Source organism: Diabrotica undecimpunctata, chromosome 1 (assembly GCF_040954645.1).
Source record: "Diabrotica undecimpunctata isolate CICGRU chromosome 1, icDiaUnde3, whole genome shotgun sequence".
Lineage (NCBI taxonomy): Eukaryota > Metazoa > Arthropoda > Insecta > Coleoptera > Chrysomelidae > Diabrotica > Diabrotica undecimpunctata.
This window is the reverse complement of record NC_092803.1, coordinates 173,902,581-173,917,278: the sequence shown is the minus strand read 5'-3', so window position 1 is coordinate 173,917,278 and position 14,698 is coordinate 173,902,581. Positions and strand designations below refer to the sequence as shown.

The window sequence follows — 14,698 nt, the reverse complement described above, 5'->3', positions numbered from 1 at the left end:
ACCTAATAGTCGTTAAAATACCGGCTCGCATGTTAACTGCATAAACTTAAAACTAAAACTGACGGACTAGTCTTGAATATCTAGTTACTCTCTATTCAAATGTAAAACCCCCTACTATTTTGTTATGTTGATAAACAGGTAATTGAAGATACCAAGAAAAATAAAGCAAAATGCAACGTGCCCAATTGGGTATTTCTAGATGCCTAGTTATTCACTGACTGAATATTATGTACACGGATGGTCAAGTCAAGATATATTATTTCAAACAAATATTTAAAACTCTTTAATATTAGACAAGTCGATATACCGGTTCTGATACCAAATAAATTGTCAAATCCAAATATTCACGGGCTCCTATCAAGTAAACTCTTGCAAATTTAAATTACTCATTTATTCACCTGACGAAATTGAAAGAGAACTATTTCAAGATTGAGATATCCTGTTTTTACGAAAATTTGACTTATCCACTTATTCACGGATGGTACTGAATTGATGGAAGGCAACCGTATATACGTATTTTTTACTATGGTGTATAATTGCCAAAATTAACATTACATAGTTTTGCTATAATTTTATATATTTGTTCTATTCTTTTCTGTTGCTAGCCAGTGCCCTTGCCTCTCTCCATGCTGTCCCCTCTTCACTAGTATCTCCACAATCTCTCCGTCCCATGTTCTTCGGAGTCTATATTTTCTTCTATTTTTCTTTGGATATATATATATTTCCTTGTTCATGCGTTGTAAGTGTCCCCACCAACCTGGTTGTCACAGTTCAATGAATCCTAGTAATGGTTCTAGTGGTACCAAAAGTAGACTAAAGATAAAAATGATATACTTGAATGCAAAACGATTTGAAGAGAAGAAATTTATAGACCAACACTAGGTATATTCAGAAAAGACGAAATTACCAACGATAATGATCGACGATTGATTTGCTGAGCAACAGTCAAAAGCTGAAAAAATCTTATACAGATATTTGAAGGTTCTAAAAGGTATATGAGGGGTAGCTGATGACAAATCAGTGAAAACGTACAGCTGATTTTGCTTTGTTGTTTTTTTAAACAATCTTAAAAAACGAAAAAAATATTTTTTGTTTATAAAACGTTTCTTATACGTTATAGAGAAAAATGGTTCAAATAAAAGTTGTAGATTATAAAAAGTTCTTTAATTTACATGTAATATAACTCCTCAAAATTGTGTTAATTAATGAGGTATTAAAGTGTGCTAAATTTCGACAAACAGATCGACCAAATAGTTTATTTACTGACGTCGATTTATTGAAGTTATTTAATTTGTTTATCCCAGAGAGCGATAAACAACTGTACTTGCCCAAACAGTTACTCTAGAGGTATTCTGTAAATCAGTTCTGCAATCAGTTTTTTAAGGTATATTAAAAAATTTACCTAATTTTATTAAATTTGTTATTAAAAAATAGTTTAAAAAATAGTTGACTTTTTAGCTTATAAACATTTATAATGTTGATATTTTTTATGTCACACGGTTGTAAATATGCTCAATGAAAAGCTGGTGAAAAAACACACTTTCCATAATAACAGAACCTTCTATGACCAATAACAAGAAACAATAATTAGTAAATAAATGTTAGATTTATTTACTAATTAGTAAATAGATTCTTATTAATAAATAAATGAATAAGATTTAATTTTGTTATATTTTATTGTATTGTATTATATTCCATTTTATTTTTTTTTATTCTATTTTATTTTTAATTTTATTTAATTTCGTTTTATTATATTTTATTCTATTGTCTTCTATTTTATTATTCTAATTTATTTTATTTTAATTTACTTAATTTAATTTTACTTTATTTTGTTTTGATTTATTTTATTTTGTTTTATTTTATTTTAGTTTGGATTATTTTACCGTACTTTACTCTACTTATTGCTAAACAAGCAGCTAATAAATATAAATAATATTTTTGTAGGTAACGCCTCTACTTTTCCCTGACGGTATTTTCGAGTACCATCTCTTTAACGGGTTATAACTTTTTATTCCTTCACAGTATATGCCATATATAGGTTGAATTATAAAATTTAGATCTTCATTTAGAATCCGTTTAATTTTCAGCTCTTAATGTTAATAAACAATGGAAATATGAGTTAAAAAAAATCTTGTTTCCTATTGATCATAGAAGGTTCTGCTTATTTTGGTAAGTCTGTTTTTCCCCAGCGTTTCATTGTGCCCACTTAAAAATGTGTGGCGTTAAAAAATTTCACGAGTTATCATAAATGTTTAGAAGCTAAAAAGTCCTTTTTCCAAACATGTTTTTTAATAACAAATTTAATAAAATGTTGAAGTTTTTTAATACGCCTTAAACATGAAGCCTTAAAGAATCGATTTCGAGTTACACAATGTCTCTAGACTGACTTTTAGGCAAGTACAGTTGTTTAAATAATCGCTCTCTGGGATAAACAAATTAACTTATAAACTATTTGGACCATTTGATTGAAATTGAGCACACTTCAATAACTCATTAACTCCCACAATTTTGTGTAGTTATATTACATATCATTATGCAAAAAACAAAGTTATTAACATTAAATTTATAAATTACTGCAAAAATAAGGGTTTTTTGAAATTATCTAGGTCAATTCTTTATGTATTTTAATTTGGAAACTCTAAAAATTAAAGAACTTTTATGATCTATAACTATTTATGTGAATCATTTTTCTCTAGAACGTATAAGAAACGTTTTATAGGCAAAAAATATTTGTTCACTTTTTAAGATTGTTAAAAAACAACAAAGCAAAATCAGCAGTACGTTTTCACTGATTTTTCATCAGCTACTCCTCATATACCTTTTAGAACCTTCAAATATCTGTATTTTTGTGTTTTGTGTTTGTGTTTTTACGTGAAATCAATGATTTTTTCACAGATAAACTCGTTTGAGGAAGAAATATTTATTATAAAGAAAAGAACATTTTCATTTGCAAATAACTTAAATTTCGCTACAAAATATTTATTCTAGAGAAATCAATACATATTTGTTATACATTTAGTACATTATGGTGCTCTAAATATTTCCCGGTTTTAAAACTCCTGATTAGTGAGTTATTAGTCACTTATGATTTCGGTTTCAAGGACAGATAATATGATGTTTACCTAGTTTTTACCTTTTAATGGGAATAGTGAACAAAATTTGTATTTCATTATGTTTATCTATAATAGTATGTTGAGTTTGTATTAAAGTATTTTTCCATTTAAATAATTTTTAACTAGTTAAATTTCACCGTAAGGTAGAATATTTCCAGAATTCTATGCCATTACAAAATATATAAAGAAAAATGTCTGATTGAGAAATTACCCTATATAAAAATACAATAACTGTAGTAGTTTTTATCATTTTCATTCTTTGTAAATATGAACAATAAGTTGTCATGCACTATCATCGGTGTACGTATTTAGTAGACTATAGAGACACAGTGGGTTGCAAATTGCCTGGACACTGACCTACATTATACTTCACTGCAAAATGAATTGATGTACTTAATTTGCCAACATAAATTGTGGAACTTCGTTCGGAACGAGTAATAGAAACAAAAATAAGTATATAATTTTATTGCACTAATAATAATAAAACTATTACACTTTGACAAAAACTCATCAATTTTTGAAAGATTTACCTAAGATGGGTGCTGCGTGTGTTCAATGTGGATCAAAAACAGAAGTGATCTTTTGCCTAAATAAGTTAATTAAGAAACGTTAATTCATTATCAGAAACTAAATAGCAGCGGATAAAGAATGCGAAAACATTGCCGTTGGCGTCATGGGATGCAATATGAATTTGGCTGATTGACTATATTGACAAAGGTAAAGCCGTGATTGCAGGATACTACTCTGAACTTTTACTGAAACTGGATGCAAACATTCGTGCAAAAACCCGCCTTAAGGAAAAAAAATCCATTAGGACAGTCAACCTGCCCACAAAAGGCCCTCTTTTTGGCAATGAAAAAACTGGGAGATTTGTACTATGAAGTGCTGGAACATCTACCGTATTCACCAGATTTGACTCCTTGTGATCGACGCTTTTCGTCCAATCAAGAAACCAATGCGGTTATAGATGAAATCAAGCACTTTTAGAGGAACCAGCGAGTGGATCACTGCATTGGAACACCGCTGTAACGGTGGAACTATGTATTGATCTAAGAAAAGGTTACGTTAGTAAGATATCAAGTTTTTACAATTGCTCATGGCTGTTTCCATTATTTTAATTCTATTATTTATCTTCTCTGATTCGTCGAAGATCAAGTAGTGTAACGTAAGCAAACTATTTACTTATTTAAACAAACAATCTAGGCCCTTCTGCCTGTATCGGAAAGAAGTTGGTTGTGGTTCTTTCAAAATTCATATACAAGCTGTTTGTATTATCTTTAAAATTAAAATGAATTGGGCACCATTCCTTAATAGCTTACCCTCGTAAGGAAACGAGCTCAGACAAAGAAATAAAATGAAAAATTTAAAACAACGCTAACTCTTATTATTTTATAACGAACAAAAAATTAAAATTAATAGATTCTACGTTAAAAGGTTACGGCATCCCAGAAAAGAAAAAACAGTCGGTGTTTAGGTATCAAATTACAAATGAGAAGTGCTTATACGAAACTAAAAGTAAAATCATGTCTTAAGAAAACAAACACTTTATATCTTTGCATTAGATTATGAATGAGAAATACTTACATGAAAAGAAAATTATACTTTATGCCAAATGCCTCGGCATAAAAAAATCTATTTATATACAGAGTGCGGCAAAAGTCAGTTCCCCGATTTGCACAATCGAAAAATATCGGAAAATGAAAATGCAAAACGTTTAATTAAGTCGCAAATTAAACGGAAAAAAATAATAAAAATATCGGAAAATGAAAATGCAAAACGTTTAATTAAGTCGCAAATTTGGGTTACAAAGGTGCATATAAAAATCTAAGCTTTATGTTCGAACTGGTGTCCACCTTCCTCGATACAACGGCTCGCAACGCCACGGCATGTTCGGTTGAGGATTGCCTTGGTCTGACGGAGGTGTTCAAATTCTTCCTCAATAATTGTCTTCAACTGTGGGAAAGTTTGCGGTCGCCTAGCATACACACTATTCTTCAGCAGACCCCATAAAAAGAAATCACGATCAGCGCGTAGTGGGGTGGAGCATTGTCCTGCATAAAGTGAACAATTCCAGCTAGGGCGGGATCTGCTTCCATCGTACCGCGTAAGTCTTCGAGCATCTCGAGGTAGGTTTGGCCTGTTACCGTGTCTTCGAAGAAATATGGCCCCACTAACCCACCGGCGTAGATTCCAGCCCACACACAAATGCCTGGTACATTCAATTCCTGTGCGAGGGTAACATGCGGATTTTTTGTACTCCAGTAGACGCAATTATGCCGATTTATTATGCCATTCAGTTTAAATGTTCCCTCGTCCGTCCATAAAATTTTACGATAAAAATGTGGGTCATCCGCAACACAACCACGATACCACTCACAAAATTCTAAGCGACGGTCAGGGTAATCTTCGTGTAACGCGTGAATAAGACGAAGTCGATACACAACATAATTCATGCGTTTTAGCATTCGGCGAAGCGATCTATCGGAAATAGTTAATTCTTTGGATAGCCTACGACTCGATTGGTTTGCGTTTTCGACCAAAGATAGCGCCACGGTCTCCATATTCTCAGTCGTCGTCACTGTTACTGGCCGACCAGACCACGATACACAGACTACCGGTATGTTCTTGCGCATGAAAGGCGAACGCGTGACGTCATGTGGGAACCTTAATTTTCATTCGGCAATGCTAAATCAAGCGGTAATTGTTTGAATTTTAAAATTATGTACCTATCATCGCTTTTTAAATAAAAAATTGTATTTTATAATCTTTTTACTGCGATTTTCCAACATGAATTTCCATTGAAAAATAAAGATTTTATCTTTTGTCCAATATACATTTACCATAATATATTAAAAAAATAAAACAAAATTAATATAAACATTCACTTTACTTTTGGGTCTGTAAAAATGTTTCACATAAACTTAACCCCAAATCAATTAGGAAGTTTTAAATTTTAGATAAAATACTTAGAACCAATTACTTGATGACTTTCAAATAAAGTAGAAAAAGGTTGATTTCAAGTTAAACCAGGTCAGGAATCTAAAAATTTAAAGTGAGAAAATTTTATTACATACATATATATATATATATATATATATATATATATATATATATATATATATATATATATATATATATATATATATATATATATATATATATATATATATATATATTACTAAGATCTGCTTTCTCTTACTTTTATATTAACTTTTTATTTATTTAATTACTTTAATTAATTATCTAAGTGTCGCAAATACATAAAAAAAATAATCTCAGGGTGCCATTTTACTATACAAAAAAAAATAAATCAGCTTAGGTTATTAGGTTATACTTATCTTTTCTCGAGTCTTCCAGTATCTCTTAGTTGTTCCTTATCGGGATAAAATAGGAAAAGGAAATAAATAGAAATAACATAAATAAACAAATACAAATATCTTTTATTATCAAAAGAAATAATATGAAGATTTATCAAATAAATTCCATGGGCTTAACTGTCCCAATGAAAATTGTACCACATAAAATAATTTTAATTTACCAAATATTTATCGGTTTGTTTTTTTATAACATTGATAAAACAACGTAAACAAGAAATTTGGATATTCGTAAAATAATTACACTTCCTATGAAAATTTTGAAATATTGGAATCTTTGTTCATATGTTTTTGTACTCAAAAAAATATAAAATTCTGAATATTATAAAAAGAAACTTTTTAAATTTATTAAGCAATATTACAACAATAAACAACAATTTGTAACTAAACTAATCCAGAATTACTTTAATCGTTTACAGCTTAATATTTTAAAACTTCAATTTGATCACTTTCAACGCCACTAAGTATGAATTTAATGTATCGAAACTCAAACAACAAACAAGGAGCAAATGGAGCAAATACATTTTAGGTTCCCGCGTGACGTAGATGCGCGGCCGAACCAAATTTAGCGACGACAATCGGCATACCGTTTAGTCTGTGTATCGTGGACCAGACCGCAGCGCGTCTGCAACGGAACCCGTCGTTAAAAACTTACCGAACAGTTTAGTGACATTACGACACGATGGTACTGGACGATTCGGAAAACGTTCCTGAAATTCGGAAAAAATAGTCCCATAGTCCGCTGACAATCGCAGATACGAAGTTAGTAAAAAAACGCGTTCTTCTTTCGTGTACTTGCCGCCCGCCTGCATGTTTAACTCGTTACTAACAACGCACCGCAAAACCCCACCGACACTCACAACGAACAGCAACACGCGAAAGGCAACACAGGTAGGGAACACCTGTTATGCGAAACTATATAGCGGGAACTGACTTTTGCCGCACTCCGTATTATGTAGATATTTATATATTATATAGATATTTATTGTAATTAAAAGATCAATAATAAATCACTTCACTGTTATTTAGTTCATAGATAATCTTCACTGTTCAATAAGAAAATATAAAATTGGTACAACCTGAATTATCCAAATGCTTGTGTGGCTTATTAGAAAGGATATAATTTTTACCAACTAGGTACTCAGGCTGAGGTTTCAGAACGTTGAATCTATCGGCAGCAGAAAAATAATATCCACCATAAATTTATAGGATTGGGCGGCTAAGCAAACGGGATATTCTTCGAATTGTTCATTTCAGAACCCATACCATAAATCCATAGCTATTTAGATAAGCTCGGGCCAATAAACATAATTCTGGCAACTTTTAGGGCTCCCGGTAAGGGTATAAAATAAATATTTATTTGAAAATATAAAAGAGAAAAGGAATTTTTCGGATTAACTCAAGAGAAGGGCTGTGCAATGTTCCACGAAAATAAAAATTACCATCACCAGTATAGCTTACCCAGTGAATGCTCAATATATACAGCAGAAATGATGGCAATAATGTTTGCTCTTCAGTATGTAGTACTAAATCCTACTAGCAACTATGTTATATTTACTGACAGTAAAAGCGTGGTTGATAGATTTAACAACATTCAAACAGTCAAACACATAAACCACATTGAACTGAAAATTCTTAAAATTCTTTATGAAACTATACAATTAGGATTAAATGTAATAATTACATGGATCAAGCGCCATTCGGGAATAAAAGGAAATGAGATCGTTGACAATTTGGCTAAATCAGCATATATTCTTGGAGAAAAAGTAAACAGAAATTTAATTTCAGCGACAGATATTGACACCGTTAGTAGACAAAAACTTTACATTACAGAGAATGTAAGACTGGCTTAAACTTTTATCATTGTAACACTAGGATACCCTCAATAACATGGTTCTACACAGAATCTAATCGACATTTTATAAAGACCATTAATCGGCTGAGAGCAAATCACGCTCTTACTCCATCTTAAATGCATGGAATCGGCTTATCAAATACTCCCAATTGTACTTGTGGTAAAATAGGCGATCTACCACATATTATATTAGAATGTGATTTACAAATTATTAATATAAACGAACTTTATAAGGAATTAATAAATTCTAAGTGTAGTTTTCCAACAAACCCTAATCTTTTAATATTTTCAAATAATATGGAAATTCTTCATTGCATTTACAAACATTTTAAAATATGTAAATATAAGTTGTAAATAGTATATAGGCATAATCTGTTAATATGATTTGAAAAAAAAAACAAAAAAAAATTATACCACAAAGTAAAAAAAACATAAAAGAAATAAGAAAATAGAAAAAGAACAAAAAACAAAAAAAATAAATTAAAAAAAAACAAAAAAAAGCAAAAAGCAACAAAACAAAAAAAAAAGAAAATAAAAATATATCAAAACAAAATTTATGTATCCATAAAAATATTAGGTATATGTAGTACTAACGTTTGACTGTGAATCTGCAATGAATAATAATTAAAAATTCAGTCGATTTTAACAATAAACACAAATAAGTCTGGCTAATTGGCTCTGCCAAAGCCATTTTTCAGAAAAAAAAAATCGTCCTGTCTGTTAGACATTTAAAAAGGGAGAGGGAGGTGAATGGCGGGGAATTTACGAACGGTCTGATTTTGAGGCCAAGGTCGGAGCTATTAGGAACTAGAGTTAGATCCTTGAGGTAATTTAGATGCACTCGGCGGATAGATGGCGTGAGCAACAGTGATTTGAATATTTACTAGGAATTATTAATAATAAATTTTGAAACTTTGAAAAATAATTTGAAACGGTTACAGTAGTAATCGTTTACAAAAACCTTTTAAAACAAACATATTCATTTGTACTACCAATTTGAAAATTGATATAATGTTTTTTATGAAGAAAAATGTAAGGTTTATTCTTGTCATTTCTAACCTTTTTATTTCATATTTTACAGTTCCCGACTTTATAACATCAAACGAAGCAAAAAGTCAGGAAGACAGCACGGCGTTTCTAAAGAGTCTAGATGGATATGTGATGATTTTATCTGAAGAAGGAGACTTCGTCTATTTATCAGATAACGTTCACGAATATCTTGGAATTAATCAGGTATTTATGCATTTAATACGATACATAACATTTGGAGTGGATACAAAGTGTATGTACATGTTTTTATTTGAAAATAATGAAAGTGGGAGATTATGGGTAATTTTCTAACAATTCGATTACAACAGTTATGATTTTCAACTTAGAAAAAATAGGTTATTGTCTCCACCATACACGAATTGAATATTCAGCTGAAGTTTGAAATAGAGACAGCATGGCGCCTGGCAAATCTCGATTACAGATATTGCGGTATCTCTATTCTAGAAAAACATTATATTATATTATATGTATATATATATATATATATATATATATATATATATATATATATATATATATATTAAATTGAAAAATAATTCTTCACTGTTAACGGGAGTGTTTACAGGAACTATCAGCTAAAATGGCGAAAAATATGTCACGCACTAAAATTCGAAGCATTAACTGTAGTGAAAAAACAAGTTTACATCGCCTAAACATTGTTGTTCTCAATAAAATTTTACAAATGTATGAACAGCCAAGAAAACAAGACCGAATGATAAATAATTGATCGTGTTAAACACTGAAATTTCTGTCAAAATTTTAAAGACAAAAGCTAACAGAACATTTGCTGACGGGTTTGTAGCCTTGTCACAATGTCGTATATATAAAAAAATATAAGGGGCACTAACATCTCAATAGTCTTTTGTCATGTTGACACCATAACCTAGTCAACGGCCTTTTATTTTATCTTTTGTTTTTAATCGATTTTATTATATTTATTTTTTAATTTTTTAGATTGATTTAATGGGCCAAAATATATTCGAATATAGTCATCCATGTGATCATGAAGAAATAAGGGAAATATTGTCCGGCAAGACAAGTGAAGACGAAAATACAAGCAAATCGATTTTCATTAGAATGAAATGTACTCTCACTAATAAAGGAAGATCTGTAACCTTAAAGTCAGCCGTTTATAAAGTAAGTTGTGGTAGCAGGCTAATAATAAAATAGACAACATAATCTAATAATCAACTATTTTTAGTATGGTAGGCTTTATGTTTCGTATGATCATTTCATTCGTATGAATTGTCTAATATCCGTAAACATGTAGAAAAATAAATTCACTGCACAGTGAATCTGATATTGGTATTACTCCGCGTTATAACCGTTAAGTGGTACCACGACAAGTACTGGGCACTCTAAAATGCCTTACATCTTGTCGCAGTGGTTCTCTTTGTTGAGTTTCCTCGCCACTTACAAGCTCTATCTGTAGAAGTTGGGAATGATAAATAGAAAGAAAACTGAGAGAGTGGATAGGTGTGAGGTAGAGATTCGCCATCATGGCTCTCCGAGGAATACCTACCAACAGGGCGTGAGGTTTGTCTCAGTGTTGCCAGAATGTAGGAAGAAAGTTGGTTATATATCTGTGAACAATCCAATACCACAGACAGAATAAAAAAGAAGAAAAAAATTATCTGGAAAGTGCAGTTAAGGTTCACTTTAACAGATAGGTGAGGAATGGGAAGTAGGAAATTAAGAAAGGAGAGAAGGACCCTTCTTACATTTCAGAAATATATAAAACTTGTAGCTAAGGGAGCACAAACACACCACTAATAGCAGTAGAATCTTGGATAAGAAAGGATAGAATCCGAGAAGACCCGTAGAGACGTTAGAAACTCTAGTGGTACCAGAAATAATCTGGACTGCATTGCCGTTGACTGCAAATCCTATTTTTATACCTTGAGGTACGAGTTCGGGGGCAGAGTTCCAAGTCCTGGTCAATAGATAATTGACTTTCAGGTTGAATGATGAGGTAAGGACGCTCATTGATCATTGTCTGAATAAGCGACTGACGTCTTTAGGGACACATCCTAGAATCTTCGTCTTCTTAACGTTATATCGTCCATTTTTGAACATAGGCCTCTCCCAACTCCTTCCATCGATCTCTATCCTGAGCAACAGACTTCCAATTTGTTCCTGATATTTTTTTAAGTCATCTACCCATCGTATCTGTGGTCTTCCTCTTGATCGTGTACCTTTTAAGGCCCCTTTAATGTTGTATTGTGGCGTTCTAACGTTGGTCCTTTTATCTAGCAGCGTGGCATGTGAAACTCCATTTGAGTCTCGACTTTTTACCTTTGAAATCGGACTTGTTCTATCTCATTATAGTTATACGGAAATGCTGGGGTAGTGTCTTGAAAATTGATACATACGCATATTCAATAATATATGAATTAGCACCGAATGATATTAGTACACGTTGGAGAGAAACTGGAGAATATGTTATAAAACTAGGCCAAGGTATAAAACGAACAAACACGGCTGTAGGTGATTGATTTGCAGATGCGTACCCAATTGGGTGGATGCGAGTACACCTCGCTGGTGGCAAGACAAAATCTTGTGAACTTCGGAGTACAAGAGCTATATTTTTTTATTTATTATAGAACAATTTTACAAATACTATTCAGTTTCTTGTGGGAAAACTAAGATATTAGTACATTGAAACTTGACCACCCAAGTGGGCGGACATCATAGTTTTAATACAAAATCAATATCCATCCAAGTGGGTGGACAAAAAAAATATAGCTATATATGAACATTTTCAAAGCATAAAATGGTTGATCTGGGCAACAGGGATAAACAATCTTCATTCTGAAATTTTCAAGATTTGTTCTCCTTTTATTATGTTGTAACTTATGTGATATATCAATGGCAGACTTCATCGAATTCTATTGAATTATCATTTCTGGTTTAATGATTTCTTTTTCCTGTTCATTTCTTTTTACAGTCGATTTCCTTGTAGAGGAATATTTAGAACAGTTACAATAAATATCGTCTTTAAACATTTCTCCTTTGTCCGCTATTTTAATGCAACTATACTATTTGACGTTTCAAGGGATTTACACATAATTATTTCAAGTTAGCAGATGAAACTTCCTTCGGGAAACTCTTTCGATTTTTGCGATATGTACCTAGAAAGTATGTCTTCTCTTTTAAAAGTATTTGAATGAGCAGCATACTAGTGTAAAAATTGTCAGTGGATATAGTTCTCCCTTGTCAAAGATAGGAGGTTATTAGAGACATGACCACATTAGTTGCAAGGGATCCATAACTTAATTGGATTTCATTTTTCTTTTCAAACTTCTAACAGCGTTATTTACGACCTACTGATTAAGGTCACCAGTTGAAAGCCAGAAACTTCTGAAAATGAGAAACGGGAGGGAACTATGTACAGATCGTAATAAGTGGAAGAGTGTAAGAAAATTGTAACGGAAAGCAAGTCATACAACAAACTCTGGCAATGCACAAAAGAATCGGGAGTGATTCACCGCAATAAACGAATCTGCGAGGTCTAAGAAAGAGCGACAAACATTTTATCAGGAATGAAAGGCCTTGATGATGATACCATATTTATTTAATTTTCTTAAGATATGTTCAAAAATTAGTCTGCCAGTAAACGGTACTATTGACTCATCGATTACCAATCAATTTCTAGCTAAAAAGGAACACATTTCATTTTTATATATGTATTCTATTATCCTACCAATATGACTGGATCGATAGCATATTTACTAGTCCTATTCATATCCTAAGACCCAATAATATTTTAATTTCTTGGACACTTGGATTTTTCATTCATTATCGCTATTACAGTATCGCTATTATTTTTCTTACAGTATTATTGTGTATTTATTTCCTTAACCATCAGTTCAATTACATCCTCAGATGCAGCTAATTAAAAATAATCAATGGGTTTAGCAGTCGTTCTATCAAGCAAATCATTTATTTTTCCTTGCTTGTTAAAGAAAATTTGCCATTGCTGGCATTACCAATAACATCTTTACTTTTAGATAAATCAATATCACTTTGGTTATTGTCATTTATCTCTTCAATGTTTTCGTTACTTTCTGAGAAATGAACTCACTTTCAAATTCTTAAAATGTATTGTCTAAAATTAATGTTTTTTGGTAAGAAGATTTCTGTTATTACATTTTTTTTTTACCTACGCATCAGGTCAAAACGTAGTATAGGAATCTGTAATTTAATTACATAGTTTTCGATTTTAACCACAGGTGTCTTCCCACTAATGTTTTATTAAATCATTGTTGTACACTCAATCGGGTGGACGCAAGCAAAAATTAGAGTTTTGTTGTCCACCCATTTGGGTAGTCATACACAATGTTTTGAGTTTATAGAAAAAACGCCTGGCACTGAACCTGTTAAATTTCTTTGTTAAAATTTAATTTCAAATTTGCTGCAAGGCAAAAAAATATAAAATATATATATCCATTTCTTTAAATTTGTCGGTGTGTTGAAAATCAAGGATCAATTAATTTTGTAATTTATATACAAAGTAATGGACTATTTTTCTTAGTATATCTTTCTAAACTTTGGTTTTATTAAAATTTTAATACTTTCTGTATATAAGAATGTTGTATTAATCAAAATATATTTTTTTAGGTAATTCATTGCACGGGTCACGTAGTCAAATACAAAAATATCGCCAACAAAGACGACGAAGAATCGACCGAAACGAAGACTTGTTTCATAGCTGTTAATCAACCCATTCCCCACCCGTCAAATATAGAGTCTCCTCTTCCTAAGCAAACGTTTTTAACTAAGCACAGCATGGATATGAAGTTCACTCATGCTGATGACGAATTGTAAGTTGTTAATTTAATATACCGGACTAAAAGTTTCTTGAAGCAGAATAAAAAAACGATTCTTGATTCAAAAACTTACTTTATATTTCAATTTATTTTCTATCAAGTCCAATCCACTTTTTCTAACGATTCTTCAATTTAATCAGTTTAATAAACTTCAAAATACAGTGCACTGTCTTCCTCATTTCCTGAAAAACTCCTTTCAGGTAGAATCTTTCTATATTCTGGTGAATATAATGTAATTAAGTTTTAAATATTCATACTTTCATTCAACCATTTTCGTCTTTACAACAAAGACGACCTCGTGTCTAGGTCTCTATTCTGAAATTATCTTGGTCCATCTCTGACTCTGGCAACATGGCCTACCTAGTTCCATTTCAGCGATATAATTCTTTTAACTGCGTCCGTAACACCAGTTTTTCTCCGCCGCATTGAAGGTAGTCAATTAACGATCCTTAAAGCTGATGCCATAACTTTTTTGAA

At 31.5% G+C, this 14,698-nt stretch overlaps 1 protein-coding gene across 2 annotated transcripts in view; it reads left to right on the top strand.

Annotated features, from left to right (window-relative positions):
* LOC140432587 (hypoxia-inducible factor 1-alpha-like) overlaps positions 1–14,698 on the top strand; it is a 267,073-nt gene that overhangs the window by 116,741 nt on the left and 135,634 nt on the right. For both annotated transcript variants that reach the window (XM_072520593.1, XM_072520592.1), the window contains exons 3-5: positions 9,424–9,575; positions 10,347–10,529; positions 14,013–14,215. In XM_072520593.1, coding sequence (XP_072376694.1) covers positions 9,424–9,575; positions 10,347–10,529; positions 14,013–14,215 — 538 coding nt within the window. The remainder of the gene's footprint in view (positions 1–9,423; positions 9,576–10,346; positions 10,530–14,012; positions 14,216–14,698) is intronic.